Source organism: Lepus europaeus, chromosome 9 (assembly GCF_033115175.1).
Source record: "Lepus europaeus isolate LE1 chromosome 9, mLepTim1.pri, whole genome shotgun sequence".
Lineage (NCBI taxonomy): Eukaryota > Metazoa > Chordata > Mammalia > Lagomorpha > Leporidae > Lepus > Lepus europaeus.
In genome coordinates this window covers 59134261-59152389 of record NC_084835.1, presented here as the reverse complement: position 1 = coordinate 59152389, position 18129 = coordinate 59134261, and the positions used below count along the sequence as shown (strand labels likewise).

Sequence of the window (18129 nt, the reverse complement as noted above, 5' to 3'; positions counted from 1 at the left end):
CTTCTTCCATATTAATCTTTTTTGGTAGCTACATGGAATGCTTTGTTGAAATTAACAATTTTTGTGCTCAATCATCCATAGATGGACATTTTGTTTGGTTCCAATCTGTTACCAGAATAACTTTGTGTAAATGATTGATTCTGTATAACATTGCTAGATATTGTCAGATTCTCTTCCAGGTGAGCTATAGCCTTTGGGTACCTGCCAGTGCAGTGCAACTTGGCAACATGCCTGGCCTCCCACAACATTCATAAGAAATTATATTGTTAGAGTTTTTTTGCTATCACTACCAAATATTTGGACTTGTGTTAATTTAATAAGAGACGGGATCATTTCAATTTTCATTTCTCTATTTACCAGTGGAGGTGAACATTTATTCCTATGTTAAAGGACTATGTATATTTACTTTTTGTGAGTTGCACAAAAATTTTGTTCCTATATTTTGCCCAATTTTCTATATTTTTTCATATTTAGGAGTTTCAAAAATTATGTACGTGTATTAGAGATACTACATTTACATCTGTGTTATATTATAAAGATTTTCCCCCAGTTTTTGGTCATGTGTATTTTGATTTTTCTTTGACATTTTTAATTCTAAAAAGTTTGTTATTCTTATATAGTTAACTGTCAATTTAATATTCCAGAGTTTGAGTCATAGTTGGATTCCCTACCACTACCATATACTCCCAAATGGCACTTACATAGTTTTATTTGTTCGATTAGTTACATCTGCATTGTAATTCTCTAACACATTTGGGTTAACCTTGTTTTATGAGTTTCCATGGATTTCAAGTTTTTCTGCACCAAAATAAATTTATTTTTTAATTCCATTTTCCACCAACTTTTTGAAGTACCCTCATATAAGTGAGCCATGGATCCAGTTTTTAAACTCCTAATACTATATTGATTTAAAATACATTTATTCCAGTAATTTGAGATACCACTTTTATCATATGAAAACACTTTGCTTTATTTCTGGGTTTTCTGTACTGTTAGTCTCTGTGTCTATTCATGCAGCAATACCACGCTGTTTTTTTGTTTTTGTTTTTGTTGTTGTTGTTGTTTTGTTTTGTTTTGACAGGCAGAGTGGATAGTGAGAGACAGAGAGACAGAGAGAAAGGTCTTCCTTTTTGCCGTTGGTTTACCCTCCAATGGCCGCTGCGGCCGGCGCATCTCGCTGATCCGAAGCTAGGAGCCAGGTACTTCTCCTGGTCTCCCATGTGGGTGCAGGGCCCAAGCACTTGAGCCATCCTCCACTGCCTTCCCGGGCCATAGCAGAGAGCTGGCCTGGAAGAGGGGCAACCAGGACAGAATCCGGCGCCCGGACCAGGACTAGAACCCTGTGTGCCAGCGCCGCAAGGCGGAAGATTAGCCTGTTAAGCCATGGCGCCGGCCCACGCTGTTTTATTTATAGAAATTTTATCTTTTAATATTAAATAGAGCCATTCTCCCCTGCTCCCCACTGTTGCTCTTCTACACATAATATGTTAATTTCATGTACACATGTAAATACCAGCATCAAGAATTCCTTTGGGATTGCAGGTGTTCCCTGTAAAGAATTTACCAAACAGACACAGCTCTTAAAAATGGATTCTCTAGGGGTCCAGTGCTGTGGCGCACTGGGTTAATCCTCTACCTGCAGTGCCGGGATCTCATATGGGCGCTGGTTCTAGTCCTGGTTGCCCCTCTTCCAGGCCAGCTCTCTGCTATGACCCGGGAAGGCAGTGGAGGATGGCCCAAGTGCTTGGGCCCCTGCACCGCATGGAGACGAGGAGAAGCACCTGGCTCCTGGCTTCGGATGGGCGCAGCACCAGCCATAGTGGCCATTTGGGGGGTGAACCAACAGAAGGAAGACCTTTCTCTATGTCTCTCTCCAACTGTCTATAACTCTACTTGTCAAAGAAATTATAATGTTGACCCATGATTAATGTACATTGAAAATTCAATTCTATGTCAAATGTTAAATTATAAGAAAAATTAATAACAAGCTAATGAAGCAAAAACACAGCAAGCATTTAATCTTGGATTACATAGTTAGCATCTTACAGAATACTGGAATTCAGTGAAGTACTGTTTGGATAATGTTGATCTGGAAGTATGAGATTCTTCCTTGTGTGAAGGTCACTTGTAGCATTTAGTTGAGTGGAAGTGTCATAAGCTCCGAGACCAGGCTGGGAAGCCTGCTAAAAACCTGCTAGGCAACCATAGCTTGCTGGCTCATCTCAGATCTCTTACCTCACCCAGGTAAGTGGAGGAAAGGGGCAGTGGGGAGGGAAAGATGGCTGGTTTCAGGCAATGGACAGTGCTTGGAAAACAAGGTTAGACAGCTCTGCACTTGGTATTTGGAACACAACTATGAGCCCAAAACAGGTTCTAGCAACTAATGGATGAATGATTTTTCCTCCAATCCTGCTATTTAGTAGGCAAATTCTTTGAGACTCTTTGACCTCTGATTTTCAGTTGACAGCTACAGTTCTGATGCTGATCCTGATTGAGTCCCTACATCTTTTGGAACACCTAGACTTTTGGTTGAGACTCTGCTGCTTGTATCTTAGGTCAGATCTTGGTGTGTTACTTTGGCTCCCACATAGAACGGATTTGTCTGGCTTCACTCGGATGTGTACTACTTTTCTAACATTAAGGAATAAATAGGTGCAAGGAATTCTGATTTTGAGTGGGCTACATCAGCCCAGCAGAAAGGGTTCTTAGGGCAGTGGAACTATTCTATGTGACACTGTGATGGTGGATGTATGTCATTGTAATCTTGTCCAGACCCATGGAAAGTGCAAAACTAGGGACTGACATTGTGATGCACCAACTTTAGCCGCCACCTGTGATGTCAGCTTCACCAGCATCCCATATGAACACTGGTTTGAGTCTTGGCTGCTATACTTCTGATCTAGCTCCCTGCTAATGCTCCTGGGAAAGCATGGGTGATGGCTCAAGTGCCTGGCCCCTGTTACCCATGTGGGAGACCTGGGTAGAGTTTCAGGCTCCTGGCTTCTGCCCAACCCTGGCTACTGGGGCCATTTGGGGAGTGACCCAGAGGATGGAAGATTTTCTCTCTCTCTTTTTCTCCACTTAGTTTTGTACTTTTTTTCCCAGTGATTTATTTATTTATTTGAATGACAGAGTGACAGAGAAGGGGAAAGAGAGATAGAGATAAAGATAGAGCGAGAGAGAGAGATAGAGATAAAGAGAGAGAAAGAGATAGAGTGGGGCCAGCACCGTGGCTCACTTGATTAATCCTCTGCCTGTGGCGCCAGCATCCCATATGGGCACCAGTTCTAGTCCCGGTTGCTCCTCTTCCAGTCCAGCTCTCTGCTGTGGCCTGGGAGGGCAGTGGAGGATGGCCCAAGTGCTTGGGCCCTGCACCCGCATGGGAGACCAGGAAGAAGCACCTGGCTTCGGATCGGCGCAGTGCCAGCTGTAGCGGCCATTTGGGGAGTGAACCAATGGAAGGAAGACCTTTCTCTCTGTCTCTTTCTCTCACTGTATATAACTCTACCTGTCAAATAGATAAACAAAAAAATAGCGAGCGAGAGAGAAAGAGGGTGAGTGTATGTGTTGGTATTGATCTTCCATCAGCTGGTTCACTTCCCAAATGGCCACAGCCACCAGGCCAAACCCTACCCAAGAAGCCAAGAATTCTACTCAGGTCTCCCACATGGGTGGTAGCGGGGATCATCACCTACTGCCTTCCCAGGCACATTACTAGGAAGCTGGATCTGAAGCAGAGGAGCTGGAACTCCAGCTGGCACCCAGACATGGAATGCAGGTGTTACAAGCAATGGCCTGACCTGCTGTACCACAACAATGGAACCTCTGTGATACCTTTAAAATAACTCCATATTTACTTAGCTTAAGAAGAATCTTTTAACAATATTTTGTCATTTAAACTATTTATCTGTTTATCTGAAAGGAAGAGAGACAGAGCCAGAGATCTTTCATCTACTGTTTCACTCCTCAAACGCCATCAATAGCCAAGGCTGAAGCCAGGAGCCCAGAACACTGTCGAGGTCTCCCACATGGGTGGGAGGGACCTGAGCACTTGCACCATCATCTGCAGCCTCCCAGGGTTCACATTAGCAAGAATGTGGGTAAGAAACAGAGACAAGACTCGAACCCAGGCATCATATGGGATGTAGGTGTCTAAACATCTTAACTGCTGCACCACAATATCTGCCCTTTTTTTTTTTTTTTTCATTTAGAGAAAATCCTAATGTGAGTTGTACACATTTCAAAGAGCATTTGTTTCCTCCTTTTGTCAACACTGGAAAGTTCTAACTTTTGGAAAAATTAACTTTTATAGAAATAACAATAGGGCCGGCGCCGTGGCTTAACAGGCTAATCCTCCACCTTGTGGCGCTGGCACACCGGGTTCTAGTCCCGGTCGGGGTGCCAGATTCTGTCCCGGTTGCTCCTCTTCCAGGCCAGCTCTCTGCTGTGGCCAGGGAGTGCAGAGGAGGATGGCCCAAGTCCTTGGGCCCTGCACCTGCATGGGAGACCGGGAGAAGTGCCTGGCTCCTGGCTTCGGATCTGCCTGTTTAAAAAAAAAAAAAAGAAAAAGAAAAAGAAGAAAGAAATAACAAGAGTTTATCTCTAACAAATTAGTAACTTTAGTTAACCCAGAACAAAAAAAGATGGATGTGAGCCATTTAATATTAAACTATAAATGTTTTAAGTACAGTGGCTAAAGAAACATGGCCAGTATAGCTAAATGTTAGTAGCCAAGGTTCTATGAATTGGAGATGGATTGAGTGTGCGCAACAAGGGTTCATGTGTTGAAAGCTTGGGCCCCAGTGTGGGATATGGAGAGGTCTTATGGAACCTTTGAGAGGTAGATAGTGGAAGTTCTTTAAGTCACTGGGGTAATTTCCCACAAGAAGGGATTAAGTAGTTCTTATGAGATCTTTGTTAGTTCTCTAAAGAAGGTCCTTAGGAAAGAGCAAGCCTGACCCCTGCATCGCTCTGGCTTTTTGTCTTGCTGTGTGATCTCTCCCTCTTGCATCTTTTCCCGCCGTGAGACCATATACCGTGATAGGATGCAGCCAGGGGCCCTTGCAAGAATCAGCACTGTGCTGTTTGGACTTTCAGCATGCAAAGCTCAGCTAAATAAATCCCTTTTGTTTATATATCACATAGTCTCAAGCATTTAATTATAGTAACAGAAAACAGTAATCTACAGAGACAGGTGGTGAGAGGTCAGTAACTTAGGTTAGAACTAGATCTTGGAAACCACGGAGAGGAGTTTGGGCTGTATTCTCAGAGTAATGGAAACCCCTTGGAGAGTGTGTGCTGGTGATACCTGATATCATTTTTAAATGATTATTCTATTATCTGGAAGATATGAGGAATGTGAAGAGAAGAGACAAAAACCAGGAGACATGCAGTTCAATTAGGGGAGAATGATGGGTTAGATTAAGATTACTGACAGCAATGGAAAAGTGGAGCTCAGATTCATGAAATATTTTGGAGGTAAATTGTCAGAATCTGGTTTGAATTGTATATAGAATATAGATAAAGAGGGACATTAAGGATTGATTTATGATTCAAGAGACTGAAGTGGGATGGATTTAAAAATCATTCTCACAGGCACGTGTTTAGCTTAGCAGGTAAGATGCCCATTAAGTCTGGAGTATCCGGGTTTGATTCCTGGCTGCAGTTCCTGATTCCAGCTTCCTGCTAATGCAAATGATGGGAGACATCAATGATGGCTCAAATAATTGGGTTTCTGCCACTCATGTATGGAGTTTCTGATTCCCTGCTTTGGTCTCGGTCAATTCCTGGATGTTGTGGGCATTTGGGAAATGAATTAGTTGATGGGAGTCCCTTCCCCACCACTGTGTGTGTGTGCTCGTGTGCACACACATCTACCTCTCAAATACATTATTTAATAAATCAAAAGCTAACATTTAATAAACGGTTTTCACTAGGTAGGTCTAGAAACTGAAAGGTTAGGGTGTTTGGTTGATCTTCAACATGAATGTTGAAATTATCGAGAGTGACAACAGGTGTAGTGGTAAATTGAAACAGTGATCCAGTTATTGGAGTTTTCAGTAAATGACAGGACATGGCTGAGTATATAAAGATAAATGGCCAAAGGGATGATAACATCTAATAACATGTGTTTTAAAGGAGATGGCGTTTCTGCAAGAGAATGGAGGGAAGAGTTTTAAACTCCATCAAACTATAGTGTTTCAAGTCCAGTCAAAATTTGATGGGTACTTGGACTAGGGTGAGAACAAAGGAGAAAAAAAGATGGGACCTCACTGGATAAACAATGAGAAGGTTAAATTTGACAAGCTTTGGTGACACTCTGAGAGTAGGAAGTGGGGGGTGGTGGGATCCATGAATAACGTCTAGGTTTGTGGATTGTGTTTTGTGTGTCTGAATAAATTGTGAAGGGAGCCAAGATGGAGAAAGCTGACCTAGACCCTGATGTGTTAGACAAGATGTTTGAGACAGATGGCTTTCAGAGCCCATAGGTTCTCAAGTAGAAATGTTCTGCAGGAAGTTGGGTACAGATATTTGCGATGGATGGATGGATGGACAGAGAATTGATCACATTTTCTAACTCCTTCAGGTAAATGTGACTTTTGGTTCAACATGATATTTTTCTTTTTTTAAAGATTTATTTATTTATTGGAAAGTCAGAGTTACACAGAGAGAGAAGGAAAGGCAGAGAGAGAAAGAGAGAGAGGTCTTCCATCCTCTGGTTCACTGCCCAGATGGCTGCAACAGCCAGAGCTATGCTGATCTGAAGCCAGGAGCCAGGAGCTTCTTCCAGGTCTCCATGCAGGTGCAGGGACCCTAGCACTTAGGCCATCTTCTACTGCTTTCCCAGGCCATAGCAGAGAGTTGGATGGGAAGTGGAACAGCCAGGTCTCGAACTGGTGCCCATATGGGATGCCGGTGCTTCAGACCAGGGCGTTAACCCAAGCACCAAAGTGCCAGCCCCAGTTCAACATGATATTCTAAGTAGACATATTTTCCTCTTTTCCACATAAGGCCCCAGGAAAATGAAATATAGGGATGCAATTTTTTTTTATTTTATCATTTGAGAGATGTTCATTTCGTTAGCCCATTTTTTTCTTTTTTTTCTTTTCTTTTTTTTTTTTTTTTAAAGATTTATTTATCAGGCAGAGTTAGAGAGAGGGAGAGACACAGAGAGAGAGAAATATTCCATCTGCTGCATCACTCCCCAGGTGGCCTCAATAACTGGAACTGGGCCAGTGCAAAGCCAGCAACCAGGAACTTCTTCTGGGTCTCCCACATGGGTGCAGGGGGCCCAAGCACTTGGACCATCTTCCATTGCTTTCCCTGGTACACTAGCAGGAAGCTGGATCAGAAGTAGAGCAGCTGGGCCGCAAACTGGCTCCCATATGGGATGCCAGCATCACAGGCAGTGGCTTTACCTGCTACTCCACGCCACCAGTACCAGGGATACAATTTGAAATGAAGTCCAACAACAAAGAGAAATACAAAAAATAGTTATAATTAGAAATTACATTAAATATCTAAAAAAGATGGAATTTTGCTGTTTTATAAACAGATTGGAAGAAATACTATTTGCATAAGATGGGAATTATAGTAGGAGCAGAACTGACCTTCCCAGCTAAACCAAAGGGACTCCAGATTCAGCTTTCTGGAGTGTAGGAGTGAGAAGTGGATTTTAAAATAGCAAGGTTATATTAAGACCTCCCCATAGACAGCTGCTCCCTCTCGTGTTCCTCAGAAGTTTGAAATAATCCAAGCTTCCCCTGTCTAGAGAGAAACTGAGCTAACTGATAAGGACTAGGGCCACTGATGTTACTGGTAGCCCAGTGCTTCATTCTGGCACTGCAAGGCAAAAGATGGATGAGGTCCAATAATGCTGCGCTGATAAGGTGCTTGGAGGAATTTCATGAGTTCCACTATGAGAAAGCTCTGTGCCCAGGAATATTCCACAAAAGGGAAGCAGGAAGAGGAGCTCTGGGCCCATACCTCTACAAACTGCAGGCTGGACGCAGACTGGGCTGTGCATTCTTAACTGAGATGCCCGCCTACTCTGTCAGGTGTCCTCACTTCACTAAACTTCACTAGCACGCTTACGGTCAAGGAAGAAAGTTCCAGGGATAACAACAGTAAGAAAAAAACAAAAGCTCAACAAGAAGATAATCATCCGTAAAGGAATTAAATATGCAGTTCATTTTGTTACGAAAATTTTCAAATAGGCCCAGAAGTGAAGAGGAGAGTACAATGAACTCCTTCATATCCATCACTGGATTCAACAGATTGAAAATACGCCACATTTGTGTTATCTTTCTTGTTCTTTGTGCAAGTACTTAAAAGCAAATTACAGACAGGAAGAATTTTTGCCCTACAGTTTTCAGTGTCAATTTCTTAAAAAAAAGGAACATTTACTTTTCTAATAATAATGATAATGACATATAACACCTAACAATTGACAGTAATTTCTTGGTGTACCCTAAAATTCGACTCATGATCAGCTATTACCAGATGTCTTTAAAATGTGTTTTTATAATTGACTTGTTTAAATTCATCCAGACAAGGTCCTTGTACTACATCTAGTTGTTATGTAAGCCAGAGTGACCATCCGTTTTTCTTCCCAGGCCATTTGACGTTTTAGAGACACTCACTTAACTGTAGACTGTCCAAATTCAGGATTTACTATTTCCTGAGCTATCTTTTAAGTTGTTCCAGTATCCTGCTGTATTTCTAGTAATTTGAAGCTAACTGTAAGAGCTTGATTAGTTTCAGGTTCAACATTTCTTGCCAAGAAGCATTCATAGGCTGTGCTGTGTGAAATGTAGCATTGTTTTCAATATTTTATAGAGTTCAAAGAGAAGTTCATTCATTTTGAAATCAAAAATGTTGTCCTTGGTCCTTTGACAGACCCTACTGTAAACAACATTAAGGTAACTACTGTTTACTAGTTGTCAATTTTTGAAAGCGTTGTGTAAGACAAGACTCATTGTATATGTGTGACGCAATTGTGATTATCAAGTTTGTCAAAACAGAAGTCAGGAGAAGCTGGGAGGTGGTGGTGGGTAGTGAGGAGAGTTCCCATATCTGTATCCAAGAATGAGTGAATTAAAAGATCTGGAATAATATAAGAAGTTTAAGTGTACTTAAGAATATAAAGGAAATAAATTACAGTGTTATAGTACAATTTTTAGAATATGGGAGAGAGATGCTTTTAGTACAGATGAATCTAATCTTTATCTTTCCTATGAGAGGATTCATAGATAATGTCTAAAGGAGTTTCTGTTGATACTTTAGTCTTTGTTTTGAAATTCTTGTGGTGATAATGACCAGAAAAACTTGAAGACAAACCTGTGCAGTGGCTGTGTCTGGGAGTGGGCTCGCGGGGGAGTGGAGAAGACTGCTGGCTTTTCAATCTAACTCTTTGGGACTGGCTGCCGTCATTCAACCTGCACCTTCATCCAAGAGAGTAGTAACTTTTTCCCCCTTTATCTTAACTTCTATCCTAAACTGTGGTTTTGTCACGTAAACTACTTTTCAATGTATCCTTTGTTTTCAAACATATGGTGACAACAGGTGTGGGTAGCAGGAACCCAAGTACTTGGGCCATCACAACTACCTCCCAGCGTCTGCATTAGCATTAGCAAGAAGCTAGAACTGGTTGAACTGGAGCTGGGAATGCTTATTGGTTTTAATTCAGTGCATTGAGATCTAAATTATAAATATTTTTGGCCTAAGTTTGTTAAATGCACAAAATTCTAAAATAAAAATTTATAAATCTATGATAATGAGCACTGAAGCTTCTTTATTTATTTATTTATTTTTATTTATTTGAAAGGTAGGGTTACAGAGCCAGAGGGAGAGACAGAGAAATCTTCCATCCACTGGTTCACCACCCAAATGGCTACAAACAGCCAGGACTGGGTCAGGCCAAAGCCAGGAGCCAGGAGCCAGGAGCTTCTTTTGGGACTCCCACATGGGTGGAGGGGCCCAAGGACTTGGGCTGTCCTCTGCTGCTTTCCCAGGCTCGTTAGAAGTGGAGCAGCCAGTGTAGGATGCCAGCATTGCAGAAAGCGGCTTAATCCATCACACCACAATGCCAGCCCCTGAAGTTTCTTTTAAAGTGTTCAGTGGGAGTTTAGCTGTAGCCTTTGAACTTAGTTGTTTGCTTTTTAATCTCTGATTTCTAATTTCCATTCATCATAGACTCTGGCAGAAGACTGTGTCACGAATATTCGAATAACAGAAGCATTCTGAGTCTTGTCTTTCTGATGCCACTGAAAGCCTATTTAGAGGTTGTGGTTATTAGAGCAGTGGAGGTGAGAACAGGAGGCTGAATCATGTCCTCGATTACAGAATGTTGAACAAGACATTTTACATGTCTGGGCGTGTTCCCTCATTTATGAAGAAAGAGGTCAGATTGGATCATTTAATCCAGGATTCTGTCATACATTCCAGGTTGTTCAAGTTCAGCAGTGCTAAGTGCTGGGCACAACATGCACAGCTTTACTGTCCTCCTCAGCTCTTGCCACGTTTCTTAGACTACCAGGATGTGGAAAACAAATGGCATGGTTTTTCCTCTGCCCTGAATTTGAAAATCAAGGAATCATACATTTGCTTAACCTTTTCAAAGGTTAAGGAAGACAAGAATTTCTGTATTATGCCTAATAGATACTAACCAAAACTGAAACATAATTTAGCTTTTTAAAGTATGACATTTGCACAAGGAGACCCTGAGGGCTCAGCTCCAGTTGCGTTAGTTCCACAGCCTACAGCAAAGCACAGCGGTAGAAAGCAACAGCTCATGGAGTCCACATTTGGGCTGCATGGCGTGGGGGTAGCCCCTCCGTACCACGTCTGCCCGGACAGCTCATCGTTGGGGCTAACCAAGTGCTTTTCTCACTCTCTTCTTTATGGTAAAATTCCTTGAAAAAGCTTTTCATACTCACTGTCTCCCATTCTCTCTAGTCACTGTTTTTTTTTTTTAATAATTCACTTTTAAGTAATTTGAGATGTATAGATTTGTGAGAAGAGTACAAAGGCCCTCCCCATAGCTATGCATTTGCTGCATTGCTCAGTACCCCCCCTCCACACACACACACACACACACACACGCATGTGCACACACACAAACTCATCTTTGTTTGAATCTTCTGAAAGCAAGTTCTACACATCATGTCCCATCACTACTAAACACACCAGTCTGTGTTTTCCAGCAGCGCGGACATTGTCCTATATAAGTTGCATACGACTCTCCAAATCAGACTGCCAATACTGCTACCACATGGCCACCCAGTCTGCAAATCCCATTCATATTTCACCAGCTGTTTCAAGGGTATCTTTTGTTCCTTTCTCGTCCAAGATATTACCTAGGAGTATGTGATGCATTTAGCTGTCCTGTCTCTTGAAACCTCTCAGGTCTGAGACAGTCCATCTTAAAGTACAGAACTCATCTTGTGTGGGATGATCCTCAGCCTTGGTCCTCCTGATGTTGACTGACGACCAGACTGAAGTCACACACTCTTGGCAACATCATCATCACCGAAGTGACACTATATGCCTTATGTCAGGTGACACAGCATCAGCCTGTCCCATTGCTGGGTCCTAACCTTGACCTCCTGATCATTTCCATATCTACAAGATTTCTATGCATTAAGGTGATTATCAACCTGTGTACAACTGATAAGTATTTTGTGGAGAATACATCAGTATGTTCCTCATCGAAGTTCCACCCACCAGCCTTAAGCATCCACTGAAGAGTTCCGTCAGAGTCAAACCACCTTTGTGAGGGGCCAAGTGGTGGTTTTGTTTCCTCATTCCAGATGTCATCAAATCCTGCTTTATTGCCAGGGTGGTCATCCATTGTTACTATCTTAATGCTCAAATTATTGATTTAGTTGGTGGGAGTCCCCTCTGTTTGCATCTTGTGTCTTTTCCACACACCCCTTCCTTCACTGAGCGTTTCTTTGTTTTGTGGCTCATCTGTGCTTGCCCTGCCCCAGCCCTGGAATAAGCCTTTTCTCCAAGGGGCTGTGTTTCTGCTAGTGGAAGATGGGTATTTACCAAACATGATCTGCGTCATTGGTGTTTTCAGAGCTATTGGGTTGGAGTGTCATCACTTTTAGGTCCCCTCAGCCAAACAAACAAACAGCAAAATATCTACATGTCGTGGTAGATGTCACGTTATCTTAACTCAGTGGAGCTTTGATTGCAAGGCAGTAACTGACAAAACCTCATGATGTCGCAGTCAGTGAGAAAAATCAATTTTCTTCCTCTCTGCCCTCTCGCCCCTCCAGGTATGTGTAATCCCCGGAATTACAGCGACACACCGCCAACTTCCAAGAGCACGGTGGAGGAGCTCCACGAGCCCATCCCTTCTCTCTTCCGGGCGCTCACAGAAGGAGACACTCAGTTGAACTGGAACATCGTCTCCTTCCCTGTTGCAGAAGAGCTTTCCCATCATGAGAATCTGGTTTCATTTTTAGAAACTGTGAACCAGCCACACCACCAAAACGTGTCTGTCCCCAGCAATAACGTTCATGCACCGTATTCCAGTGACAAAGGTAACCGCCAGCAGTTGGCTTTTGCTACTCCGCCCCTCCTGTGGTCTGTTCACACGGTTTACAAAATCCGTATTATCTTTTGGAGCAGATTTTTGGTTTTAAGTTTGGATGGGCCTAAGTAAATTCTAGATTTCAGTAACCCTGATGCCTGAGTAAATAGGGAAACATGTCAGCACATATTCCCGGCAGTAAAGGCCATTCTAGAAAAATAAATAACCGCTCCTAATTCTGGTGTTCCTTAAAAAAGGTTTATTTATTTATTTGAAAGCGTTAGAGAGAGGGAGAGACAGAGAGATCAAGAGATCTTCCATCTGCTGATCCACTCCCCATATGGCTGCAATGGCCAGGGCTGGGCCAGCCCAAAGCTAGGAGCCAGGAGCTTCTTCCAGGTCTCCCGCATGGATGCAGGGGCCCAAGCTCTTGGGAGCTGGATCGGAAGTAGAGCAGCCAAGACCCAAACTGGTGCCCATATGGGATGCTGGTGTCGAGGGCGGCGGCTTTACCTGCTGCGCCACAACAGCAGCCCCTGATTCTGGTATGTGTTTCCATTGAGTTGTAATTACTCTTTTTGTGAGGTTGCAGCAGTGCTGCTCACCTAATACAACATTGCTTCCCGTCAGGGCATGCTCAGAGTACTCCGGGAAGTCAGGTTTTCCTAATAGTATTGTCAGGTTCATCAGCTACAGCTACATTTCATCTCAGCCAAGTTGGTATTACAGACACCTCATTTCCAGGTATAAATTAACCCAGTCAGCTCTCTGGAAATGGGTACTGTGGGTCGAAATAGTCACTAAATGAGAATGACTTACCCAAACTTGAGAAGTGTATTAAAGAACATCTATTAGTGAGAATCAGGTCATATCACAAATTTAGAATGTAAAGGGCAAGTGGATTTTTGTAAAGTCATTTCTATTTTCCAATAAAAAGCACCATACAGTTTTACCGTAGAAGAATAAAGCAGTTATGCAAATTGGGGTTATTTCTTAAAATATGAAGCAAATTGTGCGTAAATGGTATAATTTACCAATTTAAGTATTTTAAAGTGCACATTCATAGTGCATTTAGTGTATTAACAGTGTTGTACCACTATGATCACTGTCTGATTCCAGAACATTTTCATCACCTTGAAAGGAAACCCTGGGCAGGTGTTTGGCACAGTGGCTCAAGTCACCACTTGGGATGCTCGCGTCCCACATGGGGGTGCCTGCTTCTAGTGCTGCCCGTTCTGCTTCTGAGCCAGCTTCCTGGGAGGCAGCAGATGATGGCTCAGACATGCGCCCCTGCCAGCCACATCACATGGGAGACCTGGATGGGCTTCCTGGCTCATGGCTTCAGCCTGGCATAGCTCTGGCTGTTGTGGGCATTTGGGGGAGTCAGCCAGCACATGGAACATCTCTTCTGTCTCTCTCTCTTTCTGCCTTTCAAATAAAATGGACATAAATAATGATTAAGCCGACTTTCAAAGTGTAATGCCTTCTATCACAGGCCTCCATGTGTGCAGCAGAGCAGGCCTTTGGGCACTGATAGGAAAACCAAAGCAGCCTTTGATAAAACACACTCATTTCTTTTTTAGGTTAAAGTATTATGACAGCAAATTATCGATTATGGATTAAGGAAATATCAGAAATATATACAATGTGATAATAATAAGATATTTTACTACAGTTTTCCCATTATTAAAGTATACGTGATCCACACATTAGATATTAAATAATAATTCATAATTTTCTGAAAAATTGCTTAAGTTCATGAAATAATTAGCAGAAAGCGTATCCTTCCAGACAGAGCTAAAGTTTCTGCACGGGGGCACCGTCCCTCGCACACCCCCCACCACAGGTGGAGTTCGCCACTCCGCTCCTCCTCCCCACCTTTGCGGTTCCATTTGTTGTCTGTTTTAAAATTGCAAAGGCCTAGCATTTTTCAACTCAGTTTCTTGGATTCTCTAATTCCTCTGTGAGTCCCTAATGGCTAAGCCATAGTGGTGTTCAGTAAGTATGTGTTGGGTACATAGATGAATTCAGGAAGTTCCAGCCACTTGAAGATTTCAGCGCTTCCGCTTCCCGCTTGCTGCCAGCCCCTCTTGGGTGCTGTGCTGCTCCCTGGGTTCTTTAAACGGTCTCCACGTCACGTGCCCAGTGGCGGCTTCCTGACACCACCCGGCCACTCCAGTTGGCCTTGCCTCCACTCTGGCCTAGTGCACACAGTACCCAGCTCCTTGTGGCTCTCCTCACTTTGTTATCTGGGAGCTTCGCTTTTAATTCTTCCTAATGCAAGTCCAGTTTCTTCCATTAGGCCTTCCTTTACTTACCAGATCCCTGGTGATTGATCAGTTCTGTCAATGGCTCTTAAAAACAACAGCCTGAGAACAAGTACTCTGTTAGTGGTTTTTGTTGTCCTCTTTTTAAAATTTTTTTATTTTTTTGACAGGCAGAGTTTAGACAGTGAGAGAAAGAGAAAGAGAGAAAAGTCTTCCTTCTGTTGGTTCACCCCTCAAATGGCCACTACAGCCTGCGCCCTATGGCCAGTGTGCTACACCAATCCGAAGCCAGAAGCCAGGTGCTTCTCCTGGTCTCCCATGGGGTGCAGGGCCCAAGCACTTGGGCCATCCTCCACTGCACTCCCAGGCCACAGCAGAGAGCTGGACTGGAAGAGGAGCAACCGGGACAGAATCTGGCGCCCCAACCGGGACTAGAACCCGGGGTGCCGGCACTATAGGCAGAGGATTAGCCTAGTGAGCCACAGCACTGGCCTGTCCTCTTTTTTTTTAAAGATTCATTTATTTATTTGAAAGGCAGAGTACAGAGAAAGGAAGAGACAGAGAAAGAGCTCTTCCATCCACTGTGGGTTCACTTCCCAAATGGCTTCAATAGCCAGAGCTGGGCTGGTCTGAAACCAAGAGCCAGGAGATTCTTCTGGATCTCACCCATGGGTGCAGGGGCCCAAGCACTTGGGCCATCTTCCAGGCTCATTATCAGGGAGCTAGATCAGAAGTGGAGCAGCTGGGACATGAACTGGAACCCTATGGAAAGCCACAGGCAGCTACTTTATCTGCTATGCTACAACACCAACTCTCCTTTATTTCATGTACTCTCTTTCTACCTAGGGTAGTCATATGGAGTTAACCACTAGAATAACCAAAATAGAAACCATCAAAAGTAGTTGTCTGAGTGGAAAGTAGAACTAGAAATTTTTAATAATAATAACAATGGTACTGTGGTATAGCAGGTTAGGCTGCCACTTGGGGTGTCTGTACTGGAATGAATCCTCTCTGCTCAGCTTCCAGTCCAGCTTTCTGCCAGTGCACCTGGGAAGCAGTGGGTGATGGCCCAGAACTTGGGCCCCTGCCACCCGCGTAGGACACCTGCATGGAATTCCTGGCTTCAAGCTTTGTCTGTCCTCGTCCCCGCCATTGCGAGCATTTGGGAAATGAACCAACAGACAGAAGACCTCTCTTTCTTGTTTCTCCCTCTCTCTCTGTCACTCTACCTTCCAAATAAATAAATATTTAAGCAAAATAATATTTCTATTAGCTAATGCTTATTTGTGTCAAGCATTACTAAGCAGTTTATATCATTCAAATTACTTTTTATTTTATTATAAAGGCTTGATGTAACTTTTTTTTTTAAAGATTCATTGATTTATTTGAAAGGCAGAGTTGTAGAAAGAGAGAGTGAGAGGGAGAGACAGAGAGAGAGAGAGGTCCTTCATCCACTGGTTCATTCCCCAAGTGGCCACAAAGGCCAGGACTGAGCCAGGCCAAAGCCAGGAGCCAATAGCTTCTTCTGGGTCTCCCGCATGTGTGGCAGGGGCACACACACTTGGGCCATCTTCTGCTGCTTTCCCAGGTGCATTAGCAGGCAGCTGGATAGGAAGTGGAACAGCCGGGACTCAAATTCACACCCATATGGGATGCCACTGCACCACAATGCTGGCCCTCCCTCAATCTAACTTTCGAACAGTATTTTTCAAATGTCTTTTAACTGGAGAATCCTCTTTGGAGGAAATCTTACCAGAAATGCCCAGCTTAAAAACACAATTCTATCACACAGCAAATGTTTTTAAGCCCAATAATATAGTCTTCAGGACAAAGTCTTTTTTTTTTTTTTCATTTTAAGATTTGTTTTATTTATTTGAAAGGCAGAGTTACAGAGGGAGAGGGAGAAAGAGAGAGAGAGACAGAGAGAAAAAGAGGTCTTCCGTCTGCTGGTTCACTCCCCAAATGGCTGCAATGGCCAGGGCTCCAGGCCAAAGCCAGGAGCCAGGAGCTTCTTCAGGGTCGCCCACATGGGTACAGGGGCCCAATGTCTTGAGCCATCATCCGCTGCTTTCCCAGGCACATTAGCAAGGAGCTGGATCGGAAGTGGAGCAGCTGGGACACGAACCCGTGCCCATATGGTATGTTGGCATAGCAGGGGCATCGCCCCTCATGTCAAAGTCTAAGAGGTGAGGACAGCCCTTTGCTGCCTTCAGCTGAAGGGGAAGGATCTGACTTTTTTTGCCAATATCATTAACAAATGAGTATCTTCTTTCCTATCGTTCATCTTTGTCCTGTGCAGAGCAGCACTGTGAAAACTAAGCTGAGGAACTGTTAATAAGATGCAACTGGGTATTGAAGTCTTTCCTGTGTTCTCTCTTGCTCTGAACTTTTAACTTTTTGCTTTTTCAGAACACCTGTGTACTGTGGTTTACTTTGATGACTGCATGTCCATACATCAGTGTAAAATATCCTGTGAGTCCATGGGGGCATCCAAGTATCGCTGGTTCCACAATGCCTGCTGCGAGTGTATCGGCCCGGAGTGCATTGACTATGGGAGTAAAACTGTCAAATGTATGAACTGCATGTTTTAAAGAAGGCAAAGAAATACAACTCAAAGCAATTTAGACAAAATAAAAGTATGAAAAGTTAATCTATTGGTTGCACCAGAATGCCAGCAAGTTAAGAAGACATACAGAACTTGGAATGAGTTCCTTTCAAGGATGACAAGCAGCAATGTGTTAAATCCCATAATTCTACCTGCTCTTATTGACTGCGTCGCCCAGTAGCAGTATGCCCTTGCCTTTGAATACGTGTCCAGCTCTGATCATAGAAGCAGGTGCGTGGAGAATTCCTTCACAGATCTGAGGTTGTCAACATAAATGCGACGCTGTGTTCTAGCGCTCTGGAAGCTTTTTGTCTTGGAAGTGCTAGTGGAAGCCTGTTAATGTGAGTTATGACCTATGTGCTGCCCTGGGACACTGAGTCTTTCTACTTGTTTGCCTTCCTCACTGTGCCTTATGTTGTTTATCTGTTTGATAAGTAGATATTCAAATATATCACTCGAGAACGTGCAGAAACTCTTGTAAAAGCTTGATTTCAGTCTCTCCACCACCCCGCAGCTTTCCTCCCGTGGCCTGCTTTCTGGCTTGGTTATCTGCCTCTCCCCGAGGCTTTGAATCACATGTGTTCGGCAACCCCCGATGCTAGCATGACCACAGCTGGAGCTACTCGGCTGTCTCCGGACCTGGAGCGGGGTGCTGGGATGCGTGGGTGTTTGGGGCTGGTCTGGGACCAGAAGCGCATGGGCTGTCCAGTGGCCCT

General features: G+C 43.5%; 1 protein-coding gene across 1 annotated transcript in view; it reads left to right on the top strand.

Moving 5' to 3' along the window:
- TWSG1 (twisted gastrulation BMP signaling modulator 1) overlaps window positions 1-17885 on the top strand; it is a 59893-nt gene extending 42008 nt beyond the window's left edge. Inside the window, exons 4-5 of the mRNA XM_062201364.1 lie at window positions 12285-12551; window positions 17218-17885. Of these exons, the coding sequence (XP_062057348.1) occupies window positions 12285-12551; window positions 17218-17399 (449 nt within the window). The 3' untranslated portion in view covers window positions 17400-17885. The remainder of the gene's footprint in view (window positions 1-12284; window positions 12552-17217) is intronic.
- Window positions 17886-18129: the final 244 nt, after the last annotated feature.